Source organism: Taudactylus pleione, unplaced genomic scaffold (genome assembly GCF_031769625.1).
Source record: "Taudactylus pleione unplaced genomic scaffold, aTauple2 ptg000154l, whole genome shotgun sequence".
Classification (NCBI taxonomy): Eukaryota; Metazoa; Chordata; class Amphibia; order Anura; family Myobatrachidae; genus Taudactylus; species Taudactylus pleione.
The window spans coordinates 38,595,554-38,622,176 of record NW_028284556.1 but is presented as its reverse complement, the minus strand read 5'-3'; the positions used below and the strand labels follow the sequence as shown (position 1 = coordinate 38,622,176).

The window sequence follows — 26,623 nt, the reverse complement described above, 5'->3', positions numbered from 1 at the left end:
AAGTCATCCGCGATTTTCTGGATATCACAGTCTCAGTCAGAGATGATTGTATTTCCACTTGTACATACCAAAAGGAAACTGACACCTATAATTTTATTCCATATGGAAGCAACCACCATAAAAAATGGTTGCCGAATATCCCATCAGGACAACTGCATCGAATTCATAGAAATTGTTCTGATCATAAATAATTTAAAGACCATTCAGACAAATTATTAGAATCCTTCTGCAAGAGAAAGTATCTGCAATCATTACTACAGGATTCTTCTAAAAAGATATCCAATGGGGAGGGAGACACATTTCACTTTAAGGCCATCCGAAAAAGAAAGACAACAGTCAGAATGTATTGGGGCCACCAAGTTTATAACTAGATACAACTCAGAAGCAGATAGCATCAGGAAAATAGTTAATATTAATAAAAAAATATTACACACCGATCCGATACTGAAAAATGAATTAGGGGGTTGGAACTAAGGTGATCTTTAAAAGAGCCCAAAATGTGGGAAATTTGTTGGCACCAACTTTATTTAGATATATATCTCAGAGTGATCACCAGAAACAAAGTGGAACTAATTGGTTGTCTACTGGAGTGGTAGGCTGTTATAAATGTGGCTTCAATAAATGTATCACTTGTGGTTTTACACAACACAAAACTTTGTCCTTCACTTCCTTCAAGACCAGACAACAATTTCCCATTAAAACTTACATTAACTGTAATTCCACATATGTCATATATCTTATCAATTGCTCATGTGGGATCCAATATATAGGCTGCACCAACACGCCAGCTCAGGGATGGGTTTTTGGAACATCGTAGAAACACACTTAGAAAATCAACGAAACACTCCTTATCTAGGTATTGTATAGAACAACATCAAGGAGACTTCAAATGTATGAAGGTCCTAGAGATTGAAACTATCACCCCAACAGTTATGGGTGGCAATACTCTAGATCAGGGGTCTTCAACCTTTGGCTCTCCAGCTGCTGTAGAACTACAGATCCCAGGATGCCCTGCCACAGTTTTAGCATGCTATTATATCAAAATGGTGGCAAGACATGCTGGGATGTGTAGTTCCACAGCAGCTGGAGGGCAAAAGGTTGAAGACCCCTGCTCTAGGTTATGCCTAGGGGAAACTAATTGGATCCATAAAATGGGCACTCTGCAACCCGACGGTCTTAATGGGATCACAGATACGGACTTCGACATATAGTTTTTTAGCACCAGAGGTCCCTAGGGCATTATTTACTAATATGCCTAGAAGTCCTTTTTAGATCTTTAATACGGTTACCAGATTTTCCTTTTTATTGAGGTATACACAAATGGGACTTTCCACCTCTTCTTCTCTTCCCCCCCTCCCCTTTCCCCCCTCCCTTTCCCCCCCACCTCTCATATTTTTCCTTCCCCTTTCTTTCCTTTTTGTCTTTTGCTCCTATGTGTGCAGTGTGTTTCTGTGTGAAGATTTTTGGATGATACTGTATATGTTTATTAATTTATTAATATATGTTTGCACACCAGGTTTTTAAGTAATCTGTTCTGTGTTGAGGGATCCCTCTCAGGCTCCTTTCAATCTAATTTAATTTGATATAATCTACATATTAAGAGTATGTCTAGAAGCTTTGCAAATAATTAATGTATAGATGAATAACATCTGCTAGTCAGGTGTGTAATATTAACATATGAGATTCCCACTGTGTCTATGGGGGTATACTATATTCATGCCAAATTCATAAGGAATTTTTAATGACATTAATATAATATAAAATGTAGCATATATAAATGTTCTATAAAACATGGGGTTGTTGTTTTTCATATGTACCCTTGTTTCTTTTCTGTGTTAAAACTATTAAGCATAATCGTAAATAATTACACCTGTGGACAATTAACGGTGTGCTTTAAAAGAAGTTCCCTTACATTCGGCACACTATGCTCCTGACGAAGGTGCTTAACTAGCACGGAAATGCGTTGATCTTTTCTAAACCACTTTCTAACAGATTTTACTCTCGGTGGACTGTAATCTGTACTAACTGCACCCAGCCCTCTGCCGTCAAATTCATTGGGCACCGGCTTGGAACTATATGTCTATATAACAGACGCTATATGGTAATCTAAACACACACAGATGAACTTGACATCAGTGACGCTGTAGGCAGGTAATATCACAAGGACCCGGTCTTTGGAATCACTTACCGGGCACCTGGATTGGCCGTGGTTATCCTTCCCGGCATGAGTATACTGCCCAGCTTTCATGGGAGATGAGTTGGGCACCCGGACTTAAATAGGACACCTATAAGCAAACTGCATATTGTCCGTTACGTTGCATTGGAACCTAAAATCAGGATATCCCACGGAAGCTATCGGAGATCGGCACAGCAGGAGCAATCGTATTTAGGAGTGGTGCATGGATGTGGTAAATACCTACTCTTTACAATACTGAGTTATGTACATTATTCTTTTCTAAAACAAAGAAACACGCTAAACATCCACCAAAAGGAGCTGCACTAATAATCGTTATTTCAATTATATACCTGTCTTTATCAGGAATGTTCCAATGTAGGATTTTCACATAACATTAATATAACTTATATATGAATACTGTTATCTATTATCTATTTTTGCACAGACAGTTACCAGCTACCTATTTCGGGACATTGTTACATGCCATTATTTTTTGATACAGCTGTTCTGGAAGAGAACACACTTTAAACTGTATCAATCTTCTGTGTATTTTATATTGTTTTTGCTTATTTTATATGTATGGGAATGCTGCAAAAAAATTGTTTATATATTGAACACCTGTATTGGACTTTAAAGGGATTGCACAGCCACTTTTCTTTGGTTTATGCTTTTGGAAATTATAAAGTTTCCTTAGGCTGGCAGCTGCAGCCAATTAAACCAATTTTCAGGTTATATTTAATTTACAAGGTGAGCGCCAATACCAGTATAAACTTTTCGGATTAAGGGGAGGCCACAAAGACAGTCGTCCTGGGGCCCTCACACATAGAGGGGCCCCCACACAGGGTCAATGTGACCCTGCTGAGAACAGATGTCCAGCAGCACCTGTTCCCGGATGGGGGCCGGGCTCAGAAGCTGCGGCTGTTCTATTGCATGCAGCAGCACTGTCAGTGCTGGTGCATGCAGCACAGACTCAGAATGGCTCCCGAGATCCCTCATCAGCATCATATGACGCATGTCCGTGACACTGTGGAGGGAACCCAGGAGCAGCTCTGCTAACCAGGACACATCAGGTGTGAGAGACTCCGTATAGGGCTGGAGGGGGGGACGGGACGTAGGCACAGGTGCCGTGTGTCTAGAGGGGGGGGGGGATAGGCACAGGCACCATGTGGCTTGGGGGGGAACGTAAGAACAGGCACCGTGTGGCTTGGATGGGGTCCCCCACAACTTAGTTGCCCCGGGGCCCCCACAAGCTTTAATCCGGCCCTGCTTGGAAATATACATTTTATATTATTCTATACAACACAGCTGTAACACCGATGAAAAGATACAATCCACACAGGACCAGTGTAAACCTATTAAGAGAAAAACCTCATACTCTGAAAATGATGTACAGTAGCTTTCTGATGTTATTGTAAATATATTCCAGTGGCAACTGGACATTAGTTACTGGCAGGGGGTGCCGAGAGAAATAATTAGCAGCATAAGAAAACCGTAGAGAAAAAAGAAAGTCTCATGAGCACTCAATAGGCTATCAACTTATATTATCATATAGGAATTAAGCTGTTTTTATAATAACATTCAAAAATTCCTTTTTATTGTTTTTTATCTAAAAAGAAAGCATAACAAGCCATAAAAAGACCAAAAAACTAAGTCATAGATAAATGATTATAGTCTTTCAAACTGATTTACAAACATAATATGAAGCGTAAAGAATAAATCATAAAGGTTGTACCATAGATAATACCTGGAGAGATTAATACCACATCGATTAGGTATCCAGTTGACGTGTCGACATTTAGAAGGTAATCATTTAGAATGTTGATACCAGAATGTTGACAGGTTCTGAATGTGGACAGTCAGAATGTCAACATGATCATTAGGTTGACAATCAATATGTAGACATTCATGTAGGTCGACATGGTTAAAATAACAACATCCTCAGAATGTTGACCTTTTTTTGTTGATTTTTAAGGTTAGGTTTGGGGTTAGGTTTAGAGTTAGGGTTACAGTTAAATAACAAAAAAAACACATCCAATGAGATCCCTCTCTGCAACCCTGTACCTCATTCCAATAGAACAGAGAGGTGCTCTGGGAATCACAACCATCTGAAAGTTTTCGTGGTTTGCTGAATACTAGAATGGGCCCATTACTAAAAACATGCAGGAACTACAGTTTTCACATGTGTAATGGGAATAGGCTTCTTAGTGGGGAAAGTTCTGTATGAGTAACTGTTGCTTTTTATGTTGAGACTGGGTCACCTAATGTTAGGCATCATAAGATGGAGGTCATAGTGTGATTAATTTCACAATTACCAAACTTCATCATGGACAGTAAACCATATCATATATGTGTGTGGTATTCATTTATTTAATTGAGTGATCTTTCCGGCTTGGCAGAAAATGTACAGTTCTATTGTGCCTGGATATGTTATAAAGCTGCATTTCCTGTATACCCACGCCTTTGTCTCAACTTGGTTAGTTTCTCATTAATCAGTGATGCTTATACCGAAGAAGAAAGCCTATGGAAGCTAAAGAAAACAAGGACTCGCATGATAAATGAGGAGAAAATGTCAGGTTCTACTCGCCATTCTATGATAATTGTCTTTTTTATCAACTAATGGACGAACTTCAGTTCTCACTTTTGTTCAAATGCATCTGCAACCACAGAATTGCTGGCAGTGTTGGGGAGAGAGAACAATGAAAAGTGCTCCTTTATGATGCTGTCAGTCTGAAAAGATGAGAAAAAACCAACAACTTTCTGGTTCAGTCCTAAATCAGGCCACCATAGAATTAAACTAACCTTCATTTTTTCTCTTATAATTTGCACAATGGACTAAAATAAACTCATATGACCCCATCATCTTCAGCCCCATCACCAGTGTCAGCCCATATTACAGACGTCTGTGAAGCATTGTTCAGTTATGCCCCACAAATCTTACCATAATAAGTCTGAGACAGCCATAAATGATCTCAGGTAAAACTGAAATAATAAAAAGCTATGTATGATCAGTAAAAATACTGGAATTTAGAGGCAGAAAATTAAAATACAGATATCAAACTAGTCTATGAAAAGAATGGCATCAGGATAGTGCATTTTAATACTGTTATCTGTAGTCTAAAAACAAGAATATAGAAGTTGAAAAAACAAAAATGTTTAGCATTTCTCAAAATGATCTATCCCTACCAATTTACTAAAATAATTAAACAAGAAAATAGGTTACTTATTATACAATAGTGACTATAATTATTATACAATAACTCCCAGTAAGGGCACCTCTGCTGCCTTTCTCTGTGTAGCTCTACCCATGCTAATCTGGGACCTTCCCTTTGTGTTGTCCATAAGCAGTAAGGAGCTCTGCTCAATGGCTCAAGGACTGTGTGACCAGGAGTTTAGCCAGGCCTTGAAGTGAGTAAGAACCAAGGTTAGAAATGGTGCTGGTAATGGGCATGGGTACATCATATTGGGGGCATGACCACATCAAGTGCAAAACATAAACGACTCTAACGTTGGATTAAAACTTTTCAGCAAAATAAATAACTAAAAACTACAAAGTATGTATAAGCATACAAAATAAATAATAAATGTAATGTAACTGTACATAAGTACTTCTATTAAAATAACATCTGCACATTAGTGGAAACTATTAAAAAAGAGCAATGATGTGAGAATATTTGAAAATCACCCTTTATTATATCTATAAATCACTAGGCAGTTCCTCTAAACAAGGGGTGGCCAGATTTTTGGATTTTGTAATCTACTGTAAAGGCCCAAATTTTTTTCAGCAAGGACCGTGGGGACTGTCCCACCAAAATCGAGACGATTGGCAGGTATGCTTTTTAGGACTCTGAGCCACTGAAATGTAAACGAAGAAAACATATCAATTTTAAATTCATTAAAAAGTATTTAATCAGATCTCCCGAACATTCCCTTTGTTTACCCGTCAAACCTCAGGTGCAATTATAATCTAGGAACCAGGTGTCTCTGAGCCAGGGGTGCAGCTATATAACAGGGACCAGGTGTCTCTGAGCCAGGGGTGCAGCTATATATCAGGGGCCAGGTGTCCTGAGACATGGGTGCAGCTATATATCAGGGACCAGGTGTCTCTGAGACATGGGTGCAGCTATATACCAGGGACCAGGGGTGCAGCTATATATCAGGGACCAGGTTGTCTCTGAGCCAAGGGTGCAGCTATATAACAGGGACCAGGTGTCCCTGAGCCAGGGGTGCAGCTATATATCAGGGGCCAGGTGTCCTGAGACATGGGTGCAGCTATAAATCAGGGACCAGGTGTCTCTGAGATATGGGTGCAGCTATATACCAGGGACCAGGGGTGTAGCTATATATCAGGGACCAGGTTGTCTCTGAGCCAGGGGTGCAGCTATATAACAGGGACCAGGTGTCTCTGAGCCAGGGGTGCAGCTATATATCAGGGGCCAGGTGTCCTGAGACATGGGTGCAGCTAGAAATCAGGGACCAGGTGTCTCTGAGACATGGGTGCAGCTATATACCAGGGACCAGGGGTGCAGCTATATATCAGGGACCAGGTTGTCTCTGAGCCAGGGGTGCAGCTATATAACAGGGACCAGGTGTCTCTGAGATATGGGTGCAGCTATATACCAGGGACCAGGGGTGTAGCTATATATCAGGGACCAGGTATCTCTGAGCCAGGGGTGCAGCTATATAAAAGGGACCAGGTGTGTCTGAGCCAGGGGTGCAGCTATATATCAGGGACCATGTGTCTCTGAGACATCGGTGCAGCTATATACCAGGGACCAGGGGTGCAGCTATATATCAGGGACCAGGAATCTCTGAGCCAGGAGTGCAGCTATATAACATGGACCATGTGTCTCTGAGACATGGGTGCAGCTATATACCAGGGACGCAGCTATATATCAGGGACCAGGTGTCTCTGAGACATGGGTGCATCTATATACCGGGGACCAGGGGTGCAGCTATATATCAGGGACCAGGTGTCTCTGACAGGGGTGAAGCTAAAGGAGAAGTTGATAGGACTGACCTATTCTTAGCAGCTGCTGCTCTGTCTCTCTGTCTTCAGTTTTTGAACCAGTTTCCCGGGGGCCAAGGGCAGGGACTACAAGAAGTTTCCCAGCATCTAGATGACCCAGTCTCCTCCAGCGTGTTGCACATGCCGGCCACTAATTCCAGCGAGAAATTGAGGGTGGGCAGCTGGAACATGGACAGCACTCAGCAACAGGGATTGCTGTGGTGGGTGAGCATAGTGGGCACCGCACCTTAAGGTCCTGGCCTCAGCTAATAAGTCCGATTGTTATTGGCCATTGCTATCACGCGTCAATCGGGGCTTCAGCCAGCCACAGCTTCATTGCAGCAGCCTAATTTTTATTGGCCACCGCTGGACGTCATCACAATCTACTGGTCGAGTGCCCTGCTCTAAACAATACAGAAATTACATACAAAACATCATTTAGATATAAAATTAACACCTTTCTTTTCCATTTAACGATATGAAACAAATTTTAACCACACCAAAGTCTTTGCCTATCTCTTCGTTCCGGACTTGAAAGTGTTCAATTCAAATCCCTCAGTTGTAAGAGTGAGACTGCTCTGTGTGTAAGCTGGATGGAGGGCAGTAGAGGGAATAACAGAAACGTGTGCCCTGTGCTAAACTACAGAGTGCAGGGGGCAGAAAACTCTACAAATTCTCCACTCTTTTCAACAAAAAGATGGCCGCTGGACGTGCGTAATGGCTTGCTGAATGCCTCACCAGCATGTAGCCCTCCCCCTCCACGCTTACAGCATTTTGTATTCTCCTGAAGGTGCCACTGAGGACAAGGTTGGTTTGTTAAGCTTGATAAGGGGCCCTAAAAACATTGGGGCCTCTTCAAAATTTTCCCATGGGACCTCCAAAATTTTAAGTTCCCCAGAGTAACAGCTTTGTGATAATCTATTTTGGATTGTTTTGTTACAGTATGAGTCAGTGGCGTCACTTACCTTGGTGACACTCGGTGTGGACTCTGGAAAGGATAGAAGTGGGGGAGTGGCCTTGCGGGTAGGGCGTGGCTTCGTGGTAGGGGGGGTGGGTTGAACCCCTGTTTTAGTCACTCCAGGTTCCCGGAGAGGCGGACTGCCCCGAGGACCAATCTGTGTGCAGTACCGGCTCTATCACTGTGTCAGGAGCCGAGTGCTGTGCATAACACTTCAATGCAGCACCCGGCTCCTGTCACTGAGGAGGAGTCGGCACTTTGGTGTCACCCCTCGGCGGGTGACACACAGGTGCGGCCCGCACCCCCCTTGTGACACCACTGGTATAAGTATGGGATGAACATTAATTATAATCTTCATAAGAAGAATTGTATTGTAATGCTTCTCAGTAACTAATAACGAGCTGTTCAAAATAGATGCAATGGAAAACAGTCCAGATCTGGCTAAACAACTACCTATGCAGGTAATTGTGCAATTATGCTGGGACCATCAACAGCAGCACATGCCAGTGCCATAAGTAAAGGGCACAGCTAATTGCAGAATTGGAAGATTATAAAGAACATGGTAGTCTAGTCACTTAATCACTTTATTTTCTCACATGAGAAAATAATCAAATGCAAACAGGTTAGCAGAGCTGACTGAAACAAGCACTGACTGATAACAATGTTACTAAAACAGAATTAGATTATGATTGATTACTGCATCTTTGGAAATGCTTATCTGGTATTTCTTACCTGGATATATGAAGACATGATAGCAAAGTTATGGGTTACATTGTTTGGTTACTTAGCAGGCATTGGTTTTGTAAAGATAACCCTTATTATAGGGTGATTGTATGTATATATGTATAATATATATATATATATATATATATATACACACAAATATAAATACACACACACACACATATATATATATACCGTATATATATATGTATTTATTTGTGGATTGAGTGATTGAGCATTTCATATCCCATATGATATGTTCCTGTTCAATAGTGAATACTTTTTACTCCCTGTTGCAAGTTTATACGTTGCTATAGCAACATACAATAGAGGTCTAATCACGTGTCAGACAAATTAGTCCTGGGAATTTAAATAAATAAATGCACAGAAGATAAAGATGTCAGCCGTTATCAGCTAACAAGACAGATACTTAACACACAAAAGATAAAGGTGCAAACTGCTATCAACTAGTAATAAGGCTTGTATTGGAGGAAAAATCCGGTATATGGACTCATTACTATTTATGTTTTGCAGTACATTTTAGTATAACAATCATTACATAACAGCTTTTTATTGTACATTATGTACAGGAAATGATATAATATTTGCATAACATTACTTAGCATGACTGTATAATAAGAAGCATTGCAATCAGGAGGGCATCAGCACCAAAGTGGGAGCTATGTTTATACTTGGGCCTGACTTAACAGTCAGTAGAGTTAATATCCATAATTAAAGTGTTACATATGTGTGTATTTAACTAATAATGACCACTTTCCTTAGTGCATGCAACACACAATATAGCTGATATGAGTGTAGCAGCTTTCCCACTGGATTTACGTCACCTCAAGACCAGGCACCATAGGGGAATTCTGCAATATGCAACGAAGATATGCCAAAAATGTTGCCCTGTCACCTCTCTTATAACAGAACCATGTAATTTCATCTGACTGCCAATTCATATTCAAATGCATGAACACAACCACGGCTGTTCAAAAAGGGCTTAAATTCAGGTGCAAACTGAGCAGACACAATGATCTACCATGTACAAGACTGAATGTTGTGCTTAGTAAATGAACCTAATTTAGTGTGGATTTATTATAGCAGTTCTTATGTTGGAATGTAATCAGATTTATGCTAAGAAACAACACAAACTCCCCTATTTCAGGCACACTTACTGTATCAATAATGCCTCTCTTCCTCTTTACATGCTGTATCCCCCACTAGCCAAAGACCCCTTTCCCTCTGCTTGCTACATGGTTTCAATCACTGTTTGTAAAATCCTAACATACCAAAATCGCACATCTGGGTTTATTAAGTGTAATATAGTACGGGGGAAAGTGCAACAAATTGAGTTATCCTTCAATGTAATAATGAGAAAAAGGTACTGTATATACGCTCTCTTTGCTATACAGATTGAGTCGCCCATATCCAACATGCTTGGAACCAGAAGTATTTTGGATATCGGATTTTTCCGTATTTTTGGAATATTTGCTTACCATAATGAGATATCTTGGGAATGGAGCCCAAAGATAAAAACACAGAATGCATTTATGTTTCATATACACCTTATACATAAGCCTAAAGGTAATTTTAAACAATATTTTTAATAAAGTTGTGCATCAAACAAAGTTTGTGTACATACACGAAATTCATTTATGTTTCATATACACCTTATACACAGAGCCTGAAGATGATGTTATACAATATTTTGAACAATTTTGTGCATTAAACAAAGTTTGTATACACTGAACCATTGAAAAACAAAGGTGTCACTAACTCAGTCACACTCACAAAATTCTGTATTTCGGAATATTCTGTATTTCAAAATATTTGGATATGGGAGACTCAACCTGTAGTGACTGAGAACCCCATTTACATGCTTATACCAGGGGAGGTCCATAGTGCTACTATCCGCAAGTGCCTGCAATGCCCACAAATAAGACATTATCCTCATTATCCACGAACAGTACTCTATTTTACAATAGTTATAAAGACTTTAAAAAATAGGGTATTTCCTGTAGTGAATGAACCTATGAAACAGATGCGTAGGAAAGAGGACGTCATTAGAAAATAACTTGAAATTTGCTGAGATATTTATTTTATGCCTTCACTGGGGATTTAAAAGCAAGCTTAATCCCTATTTTAATTAGTACTAATAAGGACAATAATTTCTACATAATAGTATGATATATATATTACACATATCAGAGTCTTTATTTCAGACATACAGAGTTAATTGTTTTTCCATTTTCTTCTTTCAAATAATTGTCAGCAACGTCCACACTGGAATGTTCAGGTGCTCTGTGCTGCCACCTGTCTTTTCAACAAAGAACACACATTCCAAGCATTACTTCTAAAGTCCTCATTTATTGTGGTAATATGAAGATTGCTTACATACACAAAATATTATTAACAGATATTCATTTTAACTGTCAATTCCATATAGCTGTATATAAGAAGTCTGGTATAATTAAATAACATATTGTATATCTTTAGAAAACCCTTAGTGACAAAAAAAAAAAAACATTGTATACATACTTTGTAAGATACACAGGTCTGAGATATGAATTGAGTAAATTAATCTCAAATATGTGTGATACTATATTTCATTTGTGGGCATGATGTCATAAATAAGAGTCAAGGAAGACAATAGGAATAGTTTACCAACACTGCATTTAAGGGCCAGATTTGCCCTAACCAACAGCAACCAATCAGAAACTTGCTTTCATTGTCGATTGTGCTCTAAACAAAAAAAAGGTAATTTCTAATTGTTTGCTGTGGTTTAGTGGACAGTTTAGAAAAATAAGCATTACAAAAGTTTATAATCTTAGACAAACTACAGGTGTTACATATTTCCTGCTGTCCATCCGATAGGCAGATGTTCTCAAAATACACATTGTATAGGAGCTTTGAGGGTAAATTTATTAAGGGTCGATTTTCAGTTCCATTATATTTTGTGGTGATTTTGAGGTGAATTGGTGGTGATTTTGACAATCAGGTATTAACTAAAGGAAAAATTATTCAAATAAACCATCAGTACTTCCCCATAGCCAAAAGCAGAAAAAGCTTATTTACTAACAGTCCATTTGAAAATAGAACAAAAATAGACCCAAAAATCAACATTTTCAATAGAGCCATCAGAAAAGGGATCGGAATGAATGACCGCCGGACGAGAGCCTGGCGGCCGAAATCCTGACACAGGCAGGCCGAACAGCGGAGATCCCGACGGAGGTGAGTAAACTACCTAACCCTCCGCTCACCCCCCTAACCCTCCTTTAGGGATGCCTAAGCCTAACCTCCCCCCCTAGGGTGCCTAAACCTAACCCCCCTCCCCGCACCCTAAACATAACCCTCCCAGGGGGTTGCCTAAACCTAACCTTCCCCCGGGGGTGCCTAACCCTAACCCCCCTTCCCCTAGCCTAACCCTAACCCTCCGGGGGGGGGTGTCTAACCCTAAATCCCCCCGGGGTGCCCTAACCCTCCTCACCTGCGCTATGAGGACAGTTCAGTCCTGCGTCGTTGTGGATTACGGCGTCGGGATTATGATAGGCGTCTGTATTTCAACGCCTATCAATAATCCCTAGCCGGCATTCTGCGTCCCGATTTTAAAACACGTAAAATTCTTTGTAAACTCACTATGATGGAAAAAAAAACATGGGAGAGAAGAATGTAGGGCACTTTGGCTGTATAAATCGCCTTTTTTAAAATCATGGATATGCAAATTGCGTTGGGATGAATGTGTTTATGGGTAATACGGTGCATGTGACATGTTTGGCCAATAGGAATGTATTTGTATAATTTTGTGTCTATTTTGGGTTGATTTTGGGTTCTATTGAGGGTGAATAGAACACATTTAGAACTTCAAATAGAGCTGCAAATAGAACGGGATGTATCCGACCGCCGGCTTCCAGACTCTCTAATCCCGGCGTGATACTAATGACAGGCGTCGAAAACTCGACGCCTATCATTAACCATACACCAGAAGACCGACCCCCGGCATACCGAATGAAGGTAAGCCGGGCGCGGACAGCCGTGGTGGGGGGGAGGGTTAGGTTTCGGGCTCCCGGGGGGACTTAGGTTTAGGCACCCCCCGGGAGAGTTAGGTTTAGGCTAGGGGAAGGGGGGGTTAGGGTTAGGCACCCCCGGGGGGAGGTTAGGATTAGGCACCCCCCCCGGGGGACTTAGGTTTAGGCAGCGGGGAAGGGGGGGTTAGGTTTGGGCACTTAGAGAGGGGATTAAGGTTAGGCACTTGGGGGGAGGTTAGGGTTAGGCACCCCTAAGGGAGGGTTAGGGTGTAGAATTAGGTTGCGATACTTACCTTAGGGACGATCGGGATCTTCGCCCTTGCCGGGCTGCCGCTGTCGGGATTTGAATACCTACTACACCCAATAGAACGTCAAATAGAAACAAATGCACCATCAATATACGAATGGAACCCAAAATCGACTGTTAGTAAATGATCTATTTTGAATAGAAACACTGTGGTCGATTTTAAATGGAACCAAAATCGACATTTGGTAAATGTACCCCCTGGTCTCATAAAGCATTGTCCAGGGAGTATGTACGGACTCAAGAAAGGTCCAAGCTTTACACACAAAAATGTAACAAACACAGAGAGCTATGGCCATTTATGCCTCAGGCCACACAGACAGAACACATGGGTGCAACTAGTCCAGTTTTACAATGACTGCATACAAAGGGCCCTCAAGAGAAATGGAGGGTCCGGGTAATACGGAGGTGTGGCTAAATCCAGGAGGTGTGGCTAAATCCAGGAGGTGTGGCCACATACCCCTCTGATAAAATAAATGGAAAATATTATGTATGTTATTTATCCCCCTCAACAGCTGGCCCAGACCCCTCTAATAAGCCGGGGCAATTACATGCTCCCTCCTCTCTCTGCGCCCCTGTGCATACATTATAAGATAGTGATCGCCTGCTGACTGCATGCTTAAAACTGTTTAGCTTCTCAGCATTTTGTTCACTTTTTGATCATGACTGCAAGTCGTTCTATGCCCACACACGTATGAAATTTATAGTCATTTATACCAATATGACAGTGGGTGTGGCCTCATTCCATCTAAACAGGGAATGATAATGTTTACAAATCAAACAAAACCCAAACCTAAGAAATTGCTGGTTTTAAGATCTCTAAATTCTAAAATTGCAAGAAAGACACACACAGCATACGTCATACAAGTAGTTGTGTCTTGATACAATTAGATGACGTCACCCCTTGAATTCTGCAAAGGTGCAAGAGCCCCACTAATGTAATCTTGATGAAGGACTATAATAAATTGTTGCTGTGTACAAACCGTTCCTTGCATATAATGATCCTCCACGGAAAACATTTTCTTGGTTAGTTATTGATAAATGCAACCTGAATAATTTCAATGTGCATGGATAACGTGCATAAAGGCTTAGCTTTACACCTTCATTATGCACTTTCAAGATAATGTTTTCCAGTATTAAAAGCATGACTCATACAAGAGGGCTGTAAGTCAACAGCAGAAGTAATCATTCTGGTTGTGAGGATTGAGGCTTTCAGATCAGGCTACATTAGACCATATACAAATGGCAGAACTATGGCTTATAATTTTCACAGCAGGTTAAAAACACCCTCTGATAGGTGACTATAAAACTCTATAGCTCATACTTTTATGTACTTACGCATTAGCTACTGTTTAATTAACCACTGCACAGTAAAATGAGCAGTGTTTCTTTAGAAGACTGCTCTGCAATTGCAAATGGATTAATACCACTATTATTCAGTATGAAATATAAAGAATCTGCATAATTTATTGAATAGTGGGAAATGGGGGCTTTATAGACCTGTTACATTCATGCAAGTTCTTGAGGGCTGTGCTATATACTGTGATTGTAAAATAATATATATATTTTTCAATTTGAAAGTATTTTACCAGGGAGAAATACATTGAGAGTCACGTTTCATTTTCAAGTTATAAAGTTATACATAACAACTAGCTGTTGCCTGTGGCTTCGCCTGCCATGAAATTGCTTCTGCCAAAAAAAATTTTTTATTTGAGATGTTATAGTTGTATTAATTTGCATAGGGTCTCTATCACAGGTGTGACCCGGAGCGCCTTCACCCACCACCTACCACTCACACCAATGTCACTATGTATCCTGTGTACAGACTGCTATGTAGCCTATCCTATTCACCCACCACTCACACCAATGTCACTATGTATCCTGTGTACAGACTGCTATGTAGCCTATCCTATTCACCCATCACTCACACCAATGTCACTGTGTATCCTGTGTACAGACTGCTATATAGCCTATCCTATTCACCCACCACCTACCACTCACACCAATGTCACTGTGTATCCTGTGTACAGACTGCTATGTAGCCTATCCTATTCACCCATCACTCACACCAATGTCACTATGTATCCTGTGTACAGACTGCTATATAGCCTATCCTATTCACCCACCACCTACCACTCACACCAATGTCACTGTGTATCCTGTGTACAGACTGCTATGTAGCCTATCCTATTCACCCACCAACTACCACTCACACCAATGTCACTATGTATCCTGTGTACAGACTGCTATATAGCCTATCCTATTCACCCACCACCTACCACTCACACCAATGTCACTGTGTATCCTGTGTACAGACTGCTATGTAACCTATCCTATTCACCCATCACTCACACCAATGTCACTGTGTATCCTGTGTACAGACTGCTATGTAGCCTATCCTATTCACCCATCACTCACACCAATGTCACTGTGTATCCTGTGTACAGACTGCTATGTAGCCTATCCTATTCACCCACCACTCACACCAATGTCACTGTGTATCCTGTGTACAGACTGCTATGTAGCCTATCCTATTCACCCATCACTCACACCAATGTCACTATGTATCCTGTGTACAGACTGCTATGTAGCCTATCCTATTCACCCACCACCTACCACTCACACCAATGTCACTATGTATCCTGTGTACAGACTGCTATGTAGCCTATCCTATTCACCCACCAACTACCACTCACACCAATGTCACTATGTATTCTGTGTACAGACTGCTATGTAACCTATCCTATTCACCCACCACCTACCACTCACACCAATGTCACTGTGTATCCTGTGTACAGACTGCTATGTAGCCTATCCTATTCACCCACCACCTACCACTCACACCAATGTCACTATGTATCCTGTGTACAGACTGCTATGTAGCCTATCCTATTCAAGTGCACCTCTCACGCTATCTCTTGCATTGATGTCAATAAATTCTGTTTTTGTTATTGCTCAACTTTAACTTGACGGATCGAGGTAAAACAAAGTGCAGGTCATTTCTGGGAGTTTCCACTACAAAATGATGCTATTTTCATGAAAATCGGTTCAGTCTTTTTGTGTCAACTTGGAACAAACACATAGACACAACGTTTTTATTATATTATAGATACACAAGTTGTATAAACATAAGTGGAAACACATGTAAACTTCATATTTCTAATATACTCATACAATTATATAATATTATATATCACTTTATACAATGGTGACCCCAGTTATATTTGGTAAGTAGCGATAATACCTGTGTCACATTTTGAAGGCACTAAAAAAACTGAGATCTGAAATACATGAAACTTATATTGTTGTTAATTAAAACATGAATGTTATAAAGGACCTATTACAATTAACAACATTAGGCATTATAAAAGCCCTCAGCCAGTTGCCTGGGAACGCCTCAGAATATTCTCAAATAGCTATATTTTACTTTAGAGTACATTATTTTAATACAGTTATTCTCGAACTCGGTCCTCAGGACCCCACACAGGTCACGTTTTCCAGGTCACCCAGCAGGTGCAGAGGTATATTCATTACTCACTGACACATTTTAAAAGATCCACAGGTGGAGCTAATTATTTCACTTGGGATTCTGTGAGGAAACCTGGAAAACATGCACTGTTTGGGGTCCTGAGAACCGAGTTTGAGAACCTGTGCATTAATAGATAGAGGCAAACAGTGGTCAGTCAGTCTCAGTACGTCTTTAACTTGACCTCACTGGTTAAGATGAAGGATAGCTATAATTTGGATGACAGACCGTCCCCACGTCTCCAGGTTTGGGAACTGTTGGTACATAATACTGTGTGGGGTAAGCACTGATATAAATTTCTTGGTACCGCAATATGTCTCCCTGATGATGATGATAAAAATGTACTCCAGTAAGTGCACGACCCTGTACAGCCCAGATGATGCTGAAATTCAGATCTTGTATTTATCCTCCCATCTGTCTAGCTATGCTTTACTTTGGGCATTCCTGGCAGGGATGTTACACTAAGGTTTTTCTTTATGTGATAGTGCAGTATGCGTTTGTTATTCCTTCTCGTTTATTCACTACTCAGCATTCACCTTCCAGCTCAGTTGTCTATATTAAATCATGTCTTGTGATTCTGGTACATTAGCGCTGAATATAACAATCTGCATATCCTGTTTATTTTATTTGTCACACACTGCAAAACCGTATTTGTACTTCATTTTGGAGTTGGGTTTATGTGGTATTTTTTTTTTGTTTGTGTTAAATCTTTCAAAAAAAGACAAAAGTAAAAAAAAAATAGTAGAAAATTGTATCTGTGTTCCACCAAAAACCCGGGTCCGACCTGGGTTTTCAGACATGGGGCCTGATTCAGACCCGCTCGCTAAGATGCATACTCTCGCTGCTGCCGATGGTATGCAGTGTGTATGCATCGCAGTGCGCATATGCATACCTTAGCGAAAGTTCACAATGCATTCGCTCGCTGTGCACAGACAGCCCAGCAGAGTGAGTGACAGGAGAAGCCGTTTGTAGGTGGTAACAGGGGCTGGCCATTAAAAACGGGGGAGTGGAGGTGCAAACGCAGGCGTGCCTAAATGGCATTTTAGAGGTGTGCTTAATTATAAGACAGCATCATAGTACATGTCACCAGGCTTGTTTTTACACTGAAGTGCTCGCAGTGCTTGCGGCAGGGTATGGTCAACCTCAAGTGTTGCGATCGCATCTGATGTTACCCGATGTACCGATGGATGCATACACTTCCTGGACATGACAAGCACAAGTGGGCGTCTTAAAATAGGCTGGTGGGTGTCTGCATACACTATGTGATCGCTCTCTAAGAAATACTGGGCGTGCTAAAGCATTGCTGTGTGGCAGCATTGCCTACGCAATTTGCATACACATCGTGCGAGCAATAGCATCTAGCCAGCAGCTCTGAATCAGGCCCATGGTTCCAACCCAGGTCAGACACCGTTTACACAGCACCATCGTGCTCTTGTGTTTGGTAGGATGATCATTGGCATGTTCAACTTTTTAAAACAATAGAATGGAAATAAAAAGAAACTAGCTTTACAATCTTTTGTCTGATTCAGAAGTATGTTAAGGTGCCCATACATCTGCGACGGATCGCTGCGATGCAGGGATGCGATCGGAAATTTCCAATCGCCCACCATCGATGTTCTGCGATCCGTCGTCGGATCGAAGACATTTGACATGTTAAATGTCTGCAATTTGACAATTGTGATCATTTTTTGTTCACGATCGTCAAATCGCCAAAATCCAACATGTTGGATTTCTGCGATCCTGCGATGCCGGGTTGCAGCATCGCGGGATCGCGGCAATCCATTGCAGATGTATGGGGCCCATTACACATACAGTATGTGCTTGTATAGGCTACACCGCTGAATTAAAAGGCAAGACTTGCACATGTTCATGTAGTTAAGTCCTTACTGAACCCATCAAAAATGCATGAAAAGTACATTTGCACTTTCAACACAACCTACAGTGCTGGAAGAGTCAGAGATATAAGGTGTGGCGTGTCACCTGAGGATTCTCACTTGAGCTGTAGTAGTCAGGTGCGCTGTTGATTTTATTTACTACTTGTTTTATTTATAGTTCACACTTTCCCTGCGTTTTGTCATGCCGTACACTTGGCATAGCTCCATTATTTCAACTGAAGTCCTGTTATGTACATACAAATGCATATTCCTGACTGTTTAAATATGGGAACGCATGGACTACACAGAGTATGATTACAAAATGTACTGGTACCTATAATACAATTAACTAAATAAATATATAATACTATAGAAATTATTTAAAGGACCTTTTAAGAAAGAGATTGTGGAACTATATGTTGGAAACACAAATACAAGAAATGTCTGTGATATAATAATCAGCATCAGCAGTGTGGAGTAAAATGTTATTACAGTTAGCAGCAGTGGCAGATTTTACCTAGGGGTTGTGGGACTGCAGCTTCCACTCTAAAAGCCGCCACTTCAGTGAGCCAGTTGCAGTTCATGACTGCACTGGCTACACTGTGACTGGCGGTGGCTTCCCATTGGAAGCGACCCTGCCAGTCACACACAGGACAGGTGTCTACTCTCCCTGGGTCTGCCAGTCCAGGCTGCAATTAACAGAGAGCGTCTTCCAGTGGAAACCACAGCTCTACCTTTCGGGCAGCCCAACACGACTTCTAGGGGCTACAGCCAATGCAGTCCCTAGAAGCTGGTGTTATGTGCATGTGCGGCGCTACCGCCGCTCATGCACAGGTACCGGGATCCAGCCGGCAAGTCTAGCAGCAGCGGAAGCCCCCCTCAGGTATGAGGGTAGGAGCCGTTGCTGGTTAGCAGTCTATACTAATCATACTTGCCGACAATCAGCTCCAGCCTTCCGGGAGGGAGCTGATTGTCGGCTAACAGTGGGGGGCGGGCCGGACATTGGGGCGGAGCCGGGGGCGGTCAATTGGTGTCACATTGGGGGCGGAGCCGCACGATCGCGTCATCGTGGCTCCGCCCCATCTTCAAAATGCTGTTATTTCCGGCATTGTGAAGCTGGCCCCCTCCACTGCGGGGGTTTCTAGTTTTTTCAGGGGGGAGGTCAGGAGGGTCGGAGGCTTCCGGGAGGCTTGCCTGCCTTTCTGGGGGGCCAGGAGCGGCATCTGAAAATCGTGAGGCTCCCGGCCAAATCGGGAGGGTAGGCAAGCCTGATATTAATACAATTTAAATTGGGAAGTTGTAAAGTCTAAGGGGCAGATTCAGTTAGCCAAGAGCTTCTGTTAGAGACCCATGCACTTCCAGGTATTATGGAAGGAAAAACATCCTTTATTCTATGGGGATATATTACTACCCTAAAATCCCACGGAGAGTCAAAAGGAAACTTGCAGCAAACTGAATCGGCCCCAAAACTTGGACTGTTATTAAAATCATGAAAAAAAACTTTCCCAGGGTCAAAGATAAGGAAACATATTCCCACAGATCAAATAACATGGGTACATGTTAACGGCAAGTTTTAGAAATCTTACCTACTGATGGTAAATTCCACCTGTCAGACTACAAATCCCAGCAACTAAAGACAAAGTGGTCTATTCATCACCACTTAATTTCTACAAAAGCAGGTGAAAATTACAATTTTCACCTGCAATTGTAGAAATTAAGTTATGAGGCCATCAAGATGGTAAAGCAGGATATATCACAGCTATCTCCTATTTACCTTTCCCACGCGTAATGGCCCACTGTCCCCATACACTAGTATGGAGACAGAATTCATCAAGCTTCAAAAATACAATATTTTCAGAGCTTGATTGCAGGAGCGTTCGCCATCTTCAGATGCTCCTTCCCTATGGGAAGGATTCCCAGGTCGCGAAAAAGGGATCCTTTCTAACCCCTCTGCCCCTGTCCAGCTCCTTCCGCCGGAGCTCTTGTGCGCATGCGTGAATTGTAGGTCGCGCATGCGCACTTGTCTTACTGCTCCGAAAGGAGCAGTGAAGCCGCTCGCAGAGACAACTGATTTTCAAATCAGCTGTCTCCGCGCCGGAGCAATGATGAATTGCTCTGGCACTCGCAGTGAGTTAGTATGTTAATTATTGGGGTTTGGACCCTGATAATTAAAATAATGAATAGACCTCTTAGAATGACAGTGTTTATGAGCAGAACCACTTTCCTACTATTTCAGTTTGTCATTGATACATTACGTTTTTATATTTGATTTCTATGTGGAAGATTATGGAATATATTTTGCATTATTATGAACAGCAATATGCTGCCTGCACCATTCTTTGTGAATGTCGTGTGTACTGAAGTACTGAAGACAGGAGCATTACTAGGTATTTAAAGGCACCATAGAAAAAGTTTGTAAGGGGTCCTAAGTATAACCCAATGGTGAAAAATGTATATAACACATGTAACTTTGAGAAGAAAGATGGGCCCCTAAGCTCTGGGCCCCATAGCAGCTGCACCCCTTGCACCTATGGTAGTTACACCCATGGGTAAAGAAACATGACTGGAAGCGTTTTGCAACAGTTTAGAGTGACGATAGCCACTTACAGATGGAGTAGAATTTATTGCAAACATGGTACACCATACACAGACAACATGCAGTTATTTTGAAATATCCAGGGATAAATCAGGTCAACTATTCATAGATAACAAAAGGTAGCACAGTTTCTTCACATAATCCCTAACTATGGTGCAGTGTATACTGCAATATAATGAGTCCCATCTATAGCACTGGGGAATGATGATGTTACAATGACTGGATAATTTACCAAAACCTCCAATTGTATGAAACATATGCTAGTTTGATTGTTCCGTGTCCCTGTTCAAAAGATGCTTCTGAGGCCTTTTCACTAATATAGGTTCAGAAAGTAGGGAATACAGCATGAGTAAGTAGCAGAGCGGCATGCTGTATATTGCCCACCATATTCAGGGGTACAAATAATATGAGGGCAAAGCATAAATAAGACGGCAACTACATATGTTACATAGACCATGCAAAGGTTGAATTATACACTAAATGCAATTTCTCTTTGTTTTAAATTGTATGCTGAGAATGTATGTTACTTACCATTCAATAGTCAAGTTTGATCAGTATGTAGTAGAAAATCAGTTGCAAGATTAATTCTGAAAAATAGTAGAGTACATGGAAGGAGACCCAGGCAGTGTAAATGAATGCTGCTTCCCTCATGCCCACTGTTTGTGGAGCAGTAAATGATATTCAGAATGTATCATGTACTGTCCAGAGCACAGTGAAAAGGACTTAAGTCTGACAGCAGAGCACGGATGAAGGCAGTGAAAATCAGCATTAAACATCTGCTGGTGACTTAGAAAAGCCTCAGGAGACTTTTTCCTACTAAAATACAAGACACGGAGGCCTTGAAATGGAATCACTTTAGATAGATAGCATCAAGCAATTCCAACTTCCTTTATTCAGGAAGAGCTAATGTTTGCAGTCTGTGCATGGAGCCCTGTATGTACCATTAAAATGAAATACCTTTTGAACCTAAATCTCTTAGCAATATCATTCTAGGTTTTTTCTCTCCCTATTTTGCACCTTTTGCATCAGCAGGCATTTAACCAAGGTCTAGAGGTAAAGACAGCATGAAGCTAAAAAATCCATTCAGATGCACCTTGTTACCATGTTACCTTATTATTTCCATGTTAAAAGCACTTACAAAGATTATTTGATAAGAAATATCATCAATATGAATTACATCAGAACCATACCAAATGTCACCACAAAACTGACTGAAAGGCTTATTTACTCAATGTCTCACAGGTACAGAAACAGAATGCGTTGATGTGTTAATTAGGGCAAATTTCTAAAAGCTTGACATAGACCTATAGTTTCCTACTTTATGCAATATGGAACATGCAGAGTTCCCTTTTCTCACTGGTCAAGTGGTCTGCTCTCTATTATTACCACCCAGCTGTGTTAAAAGCTAAGTTAAAAAAGACCATTATTATATGTACAGAAAGTTTTTATTCTTATTTTTGGAGAATAAAAAGCATTTATGTGCCATGAAATGTGTATTTTTAAAGGTATATCTTAATACAGCAACATACCATCCTTCAATACATATATGAATTCCTGACCTGATCTTGCCAAATGGAATACACTCGCCCCCAGATTTCCGCCATGCATTTTTGTTCAAGTACAGAACCCCTTTATCCAGGAGAGAGATAGTTACAATTATCTCCTGGAGGCTGAAGCAGAGCAGAATTGTGAGGGACAGCTACACTTGAAGCAAATTCAATTATAAAAGGGATCTATAGTGGTCTTTAGATGCTGCAGTCAAGTAGAGCAGTACACACATATATATATATATATATACACACACACATTGTGAAAGAGTTTAGCACTATTTATGCTTTATATTTAGCACTCTTCAACTAACGTAGACTGTTTCATATTGTGCTTTATGGAATTCCTATCCACGTCCTCCTGTCTGAAACCTCTTTAGAAATGAGCAAGCACTTGACAACCTCTGCGTCACCCTTGCGCTACCTATGGTCGCAATCCCATCTCTTGTGTATTGACCTACCTTCCTTTTCAATAGGACAGACATGATTCTGCTTTCATTATCCACATAAACTCTCCAAAATCTCTATAATACCAGATCTAAACATCTCACTAAAACAAATAGTCTACCAAGGGAAGTCAACCTGTGTTATAAATATGTTAACATTACCACCATCGCCTGTAACATACCATAGACATAATAACCTGTGTTGCATTTTCGACAGGCACACTTTTATTTCATGTTTCCCCATTCACCTTATTCAAAGGAGGGGGGAAATATCTATGCTTAGGATTAGAAATCTTTTCACTAAACAAGTCAATTCCTTTGGTACTAAAACAAAGCTTCAGAAGCACTGAGATGCATCCTATCTGTGCCAACTGGGATCCAGGAGCCTAGTATTGCTTCTAAATTAGCCACCACAACACTACACTGCAAGATATTTGGCAGCAGGTTTTACTGAGTGCCTGATTTGGCACACTGTCAGCAATCTAGCACAGCAAACAACCCTATTATTAATTGTACACGGTTTGTGAGTGTGTACACTTTCAGCATTATAGTAACAACCTTCACTGATTAATTGTAATTGTGCTGTACTTAGCTGCACTATTCCACTCAATTGCCATCTCTGGCTGTGCTTGCATTCTACATAATATTAAATTATTATGCAATAAAACCTCTTACTCCTCACCAATCAGATATACACCTTTAATAACCACCATGTTCTGCTACTTAAACTGAAAATGCTGGATAGTAAACCTGAAATTGATGATGTCACAAATTCTGATGTCTTCATCTACTAGATAATAAACACTAATCACAGCGATAAATCGTATCTCTCATATACTTGGCCTTAGGGTTTAATAAAATACATATGTATCATTATATTTTCCTGCAGTGAAAAGTTCAGCAGTGGTTATTCCAGTGGTATGAGAGATCATCATTATAGTTATATATGCATGCCTACCTCCCATGTCAAGGAAAGAGTATAGAAAGGGCACCTTACTGTATACATTAGTAGCTGTATATGCATGCCTACCTCCCATGTCAAGGAAAGAGTATAGAGAGGGCACCTTACTGTATACATTAGTAGCTGTATATGCATGCCCACAAGGCAAGAAAGGAGTATAGAGAGGGCACCTTACTGTATAACATTAGCAGCTGTATATACATGCCCACATGGCAAGGAAAGGGTATAGAGAATGCACCTTACTGTATAACATTAGTAGCTGTATATGCATGCCTACCTCCCATGGCAAGGAAAGAGTATAGAGAGGGCACCTTACTGTATAACATTAGCAGCTGTATATACATGCCCACATGGCAAGGAAGGAGTATAGAGAGGGCACCTTACTGTATAACATTAGTAGCTGTATATGCATGCCCACCTCCCATGGCAAGGAAGGAGTATAGAGAGGGTACCTTACTGTATAACATTAACAGCTGTATATACATGCCCAACTCCCATGGCAAGGAAAGAGTATAGAGAGGGCGCCTTACTGTATATCATTAGTAGCTGTATATGCATGCCAGTCTCCCATGGCATGGAAAGAGTGTAACGTGGGCACATTGCTGTATAACATTAGTACTCTACCTTCACAATGCATGCCTACCTCCCATGGCATGGAAAGAGTGTACATAAGGCACATTACTGTATGACATTAGTACCATACCTTCACAATGCATGCCCACCTCCCATGGCATGGAAAGAGTGTACAGAAAGCACATTACTGTATGAAATTAGTACCATACCTTCACAAGGTATGTCCACCTCCCATGGCATGGGAAGAGTGTAATGTGGGCACATTACTGTATAACGTTAGTACCCTACCTTCACAATGCATGCCCACCTCCCATGGCATGGGAAGAGTGTACAGAAGGCACATTGCTGTATAACATTAGTACTCTACCTTCATAAGGTATGCCAGCCTCCTATGGCATGGGAAGAATGTAATGAGGGCACATTACTGTATATCATGAGTACCCTACCTTAACAAGGCATGCCCAACTCTCATTGCAGGGAAATAGTTTAGAGAGGGCATGTAACTGTATAACAGTAGTACTATACCGTCACAATATATGCTCACCTCCCATGGCATGGAAAGAGTGTAGATGGGACACATTACTATATAACCTGGACAAGGTATGCCCACCTTCCATGGCAAGAAGAGTATAGAGGGCACATTACTGTATAACATGAGCACCATACCTTCACAGACCCCCACTTCATACTCCGTGATAGAGTCGCCATTGAGTGGGGGGCGGATGACACAGCGCAGCCCCCTGTCGCAGGCTCCATGCAGCCCATAGACTCCCCCGCAGCTCTCGTTTTTCTGCCGGGCGCACATGAAGCAGCAGCCGCAGATTCCCAGAACTATACTCCCCGGGCAGTTCTTGGGCTCCTCGCACTTCGACTCATCGCAAGGTAAACAAACCAGTGCCCGGCTAGACGCAGGCAGCAGCGTCAGAACCACCACCACCAGGTGCCAGAGACGCAGCGACTTCCCATCCGCCAGGTACATCCTTCCTCAGGATCGCACAGCCGCAAGAGCGACACACAGATGCGACACTGTCACAATATTGTGACACCTCTCAGCTTGTATTCCAATATGCTCACAGCAAAGGGAAATACGCTGTTAGAAATCACCTGTCCAGTTTGTACACCCGATAAAATATAACCCAAAGGAGAAAGCCAGGTTATAGTGGGGGGCTAGCTATACGGAACATATTCGTCTGTGCAGACAGGCTAAGCGTACAGACGCAATGACACAGCCACAGGCATTTACAAAGAAGTTTCCTCCTAGTTTTTTACTTCCACAGAAACATTTTGTCAGGGGCCACAGAACAGGCGTAATCCACTGTCTCTGAGATCCGTGATCAAAGTTCTCTGCCTTCTCCTCTTTCTTCCAATATAGAGAATTCCTCCTTTCCCGGTGCTCTTCCCCCTGCTCAATGAGAGCTCATTTCTGCAAGTAATATGAACAGCACTAAACAACCAAAGATGACATAAAAGAGAATGAAAAGAAGGCGGCAGATGGGATAGATCCTCCTTCCCCCGTCCCGTGTCTGTCTGTATTCCTTCCCAGTCATGCACTCAGGGTCTGTCTGTCATGCTCCCTTTTCCTCTTCTCTCTCTCACAGTCTACTTTTCTATCCTCTCTTGTTTATCGCTCTTGGAGAAAAGGCAGCCCTAGCTGCTCCCGCTTCCTCCTCCCCAGTGTTGCCAACTCTGAAATGGAAAACAAGCAACTGATGAGTGAAAAACAAGCCCAAAACAAGCCCAAACCAATCCAGAAAAGCACCAAAAAAAGTCCAACTTAATGAAAACCACAAACTTTATTTTTTTGTTTATTTTATTCAAATAAATATCAAGATTTATACAATCTGTCTTTAATTTCTTTCAATTTATATTTATCAGCACAAAATTACTAAATAAAGTGGCAAAATCA

The 26,623-nt window shown here is 41.4% G+C and overlaps 1 protein-coding gene across 2 annotated transcripts in view; it reads right to left on the bottom strand.

Moving 5' to 3' along the window:
- CRIM1 (cysteine rich transmembrane BMP regulator 1) overlaps positions 1 to 26,382 on the bottom strand; it is an 836,765-nt gene extending 810,383 nt beyond the window's left edge. Inside the window, exon 1 of one of the 2 annotated variants that reach the window (XM_088474447.1) lies at positions 25,384 to 26,382. In XM_088474447.1, the coding sequence (XP_088330573.1) occupies positions 25,384 to 25,696 (313 nt within the window). In that variant the 5' untranslated portion in view covers positions 25,697 to 26,382. The remainder of the gene's footprint in view (positions 1 to 25,383) is intronic. The other variant, XM_088474446.1, reaches the window with a different exon arrangement.
- Positions 26,383 to 26,623: the final 241 nt, after the last annotated feature.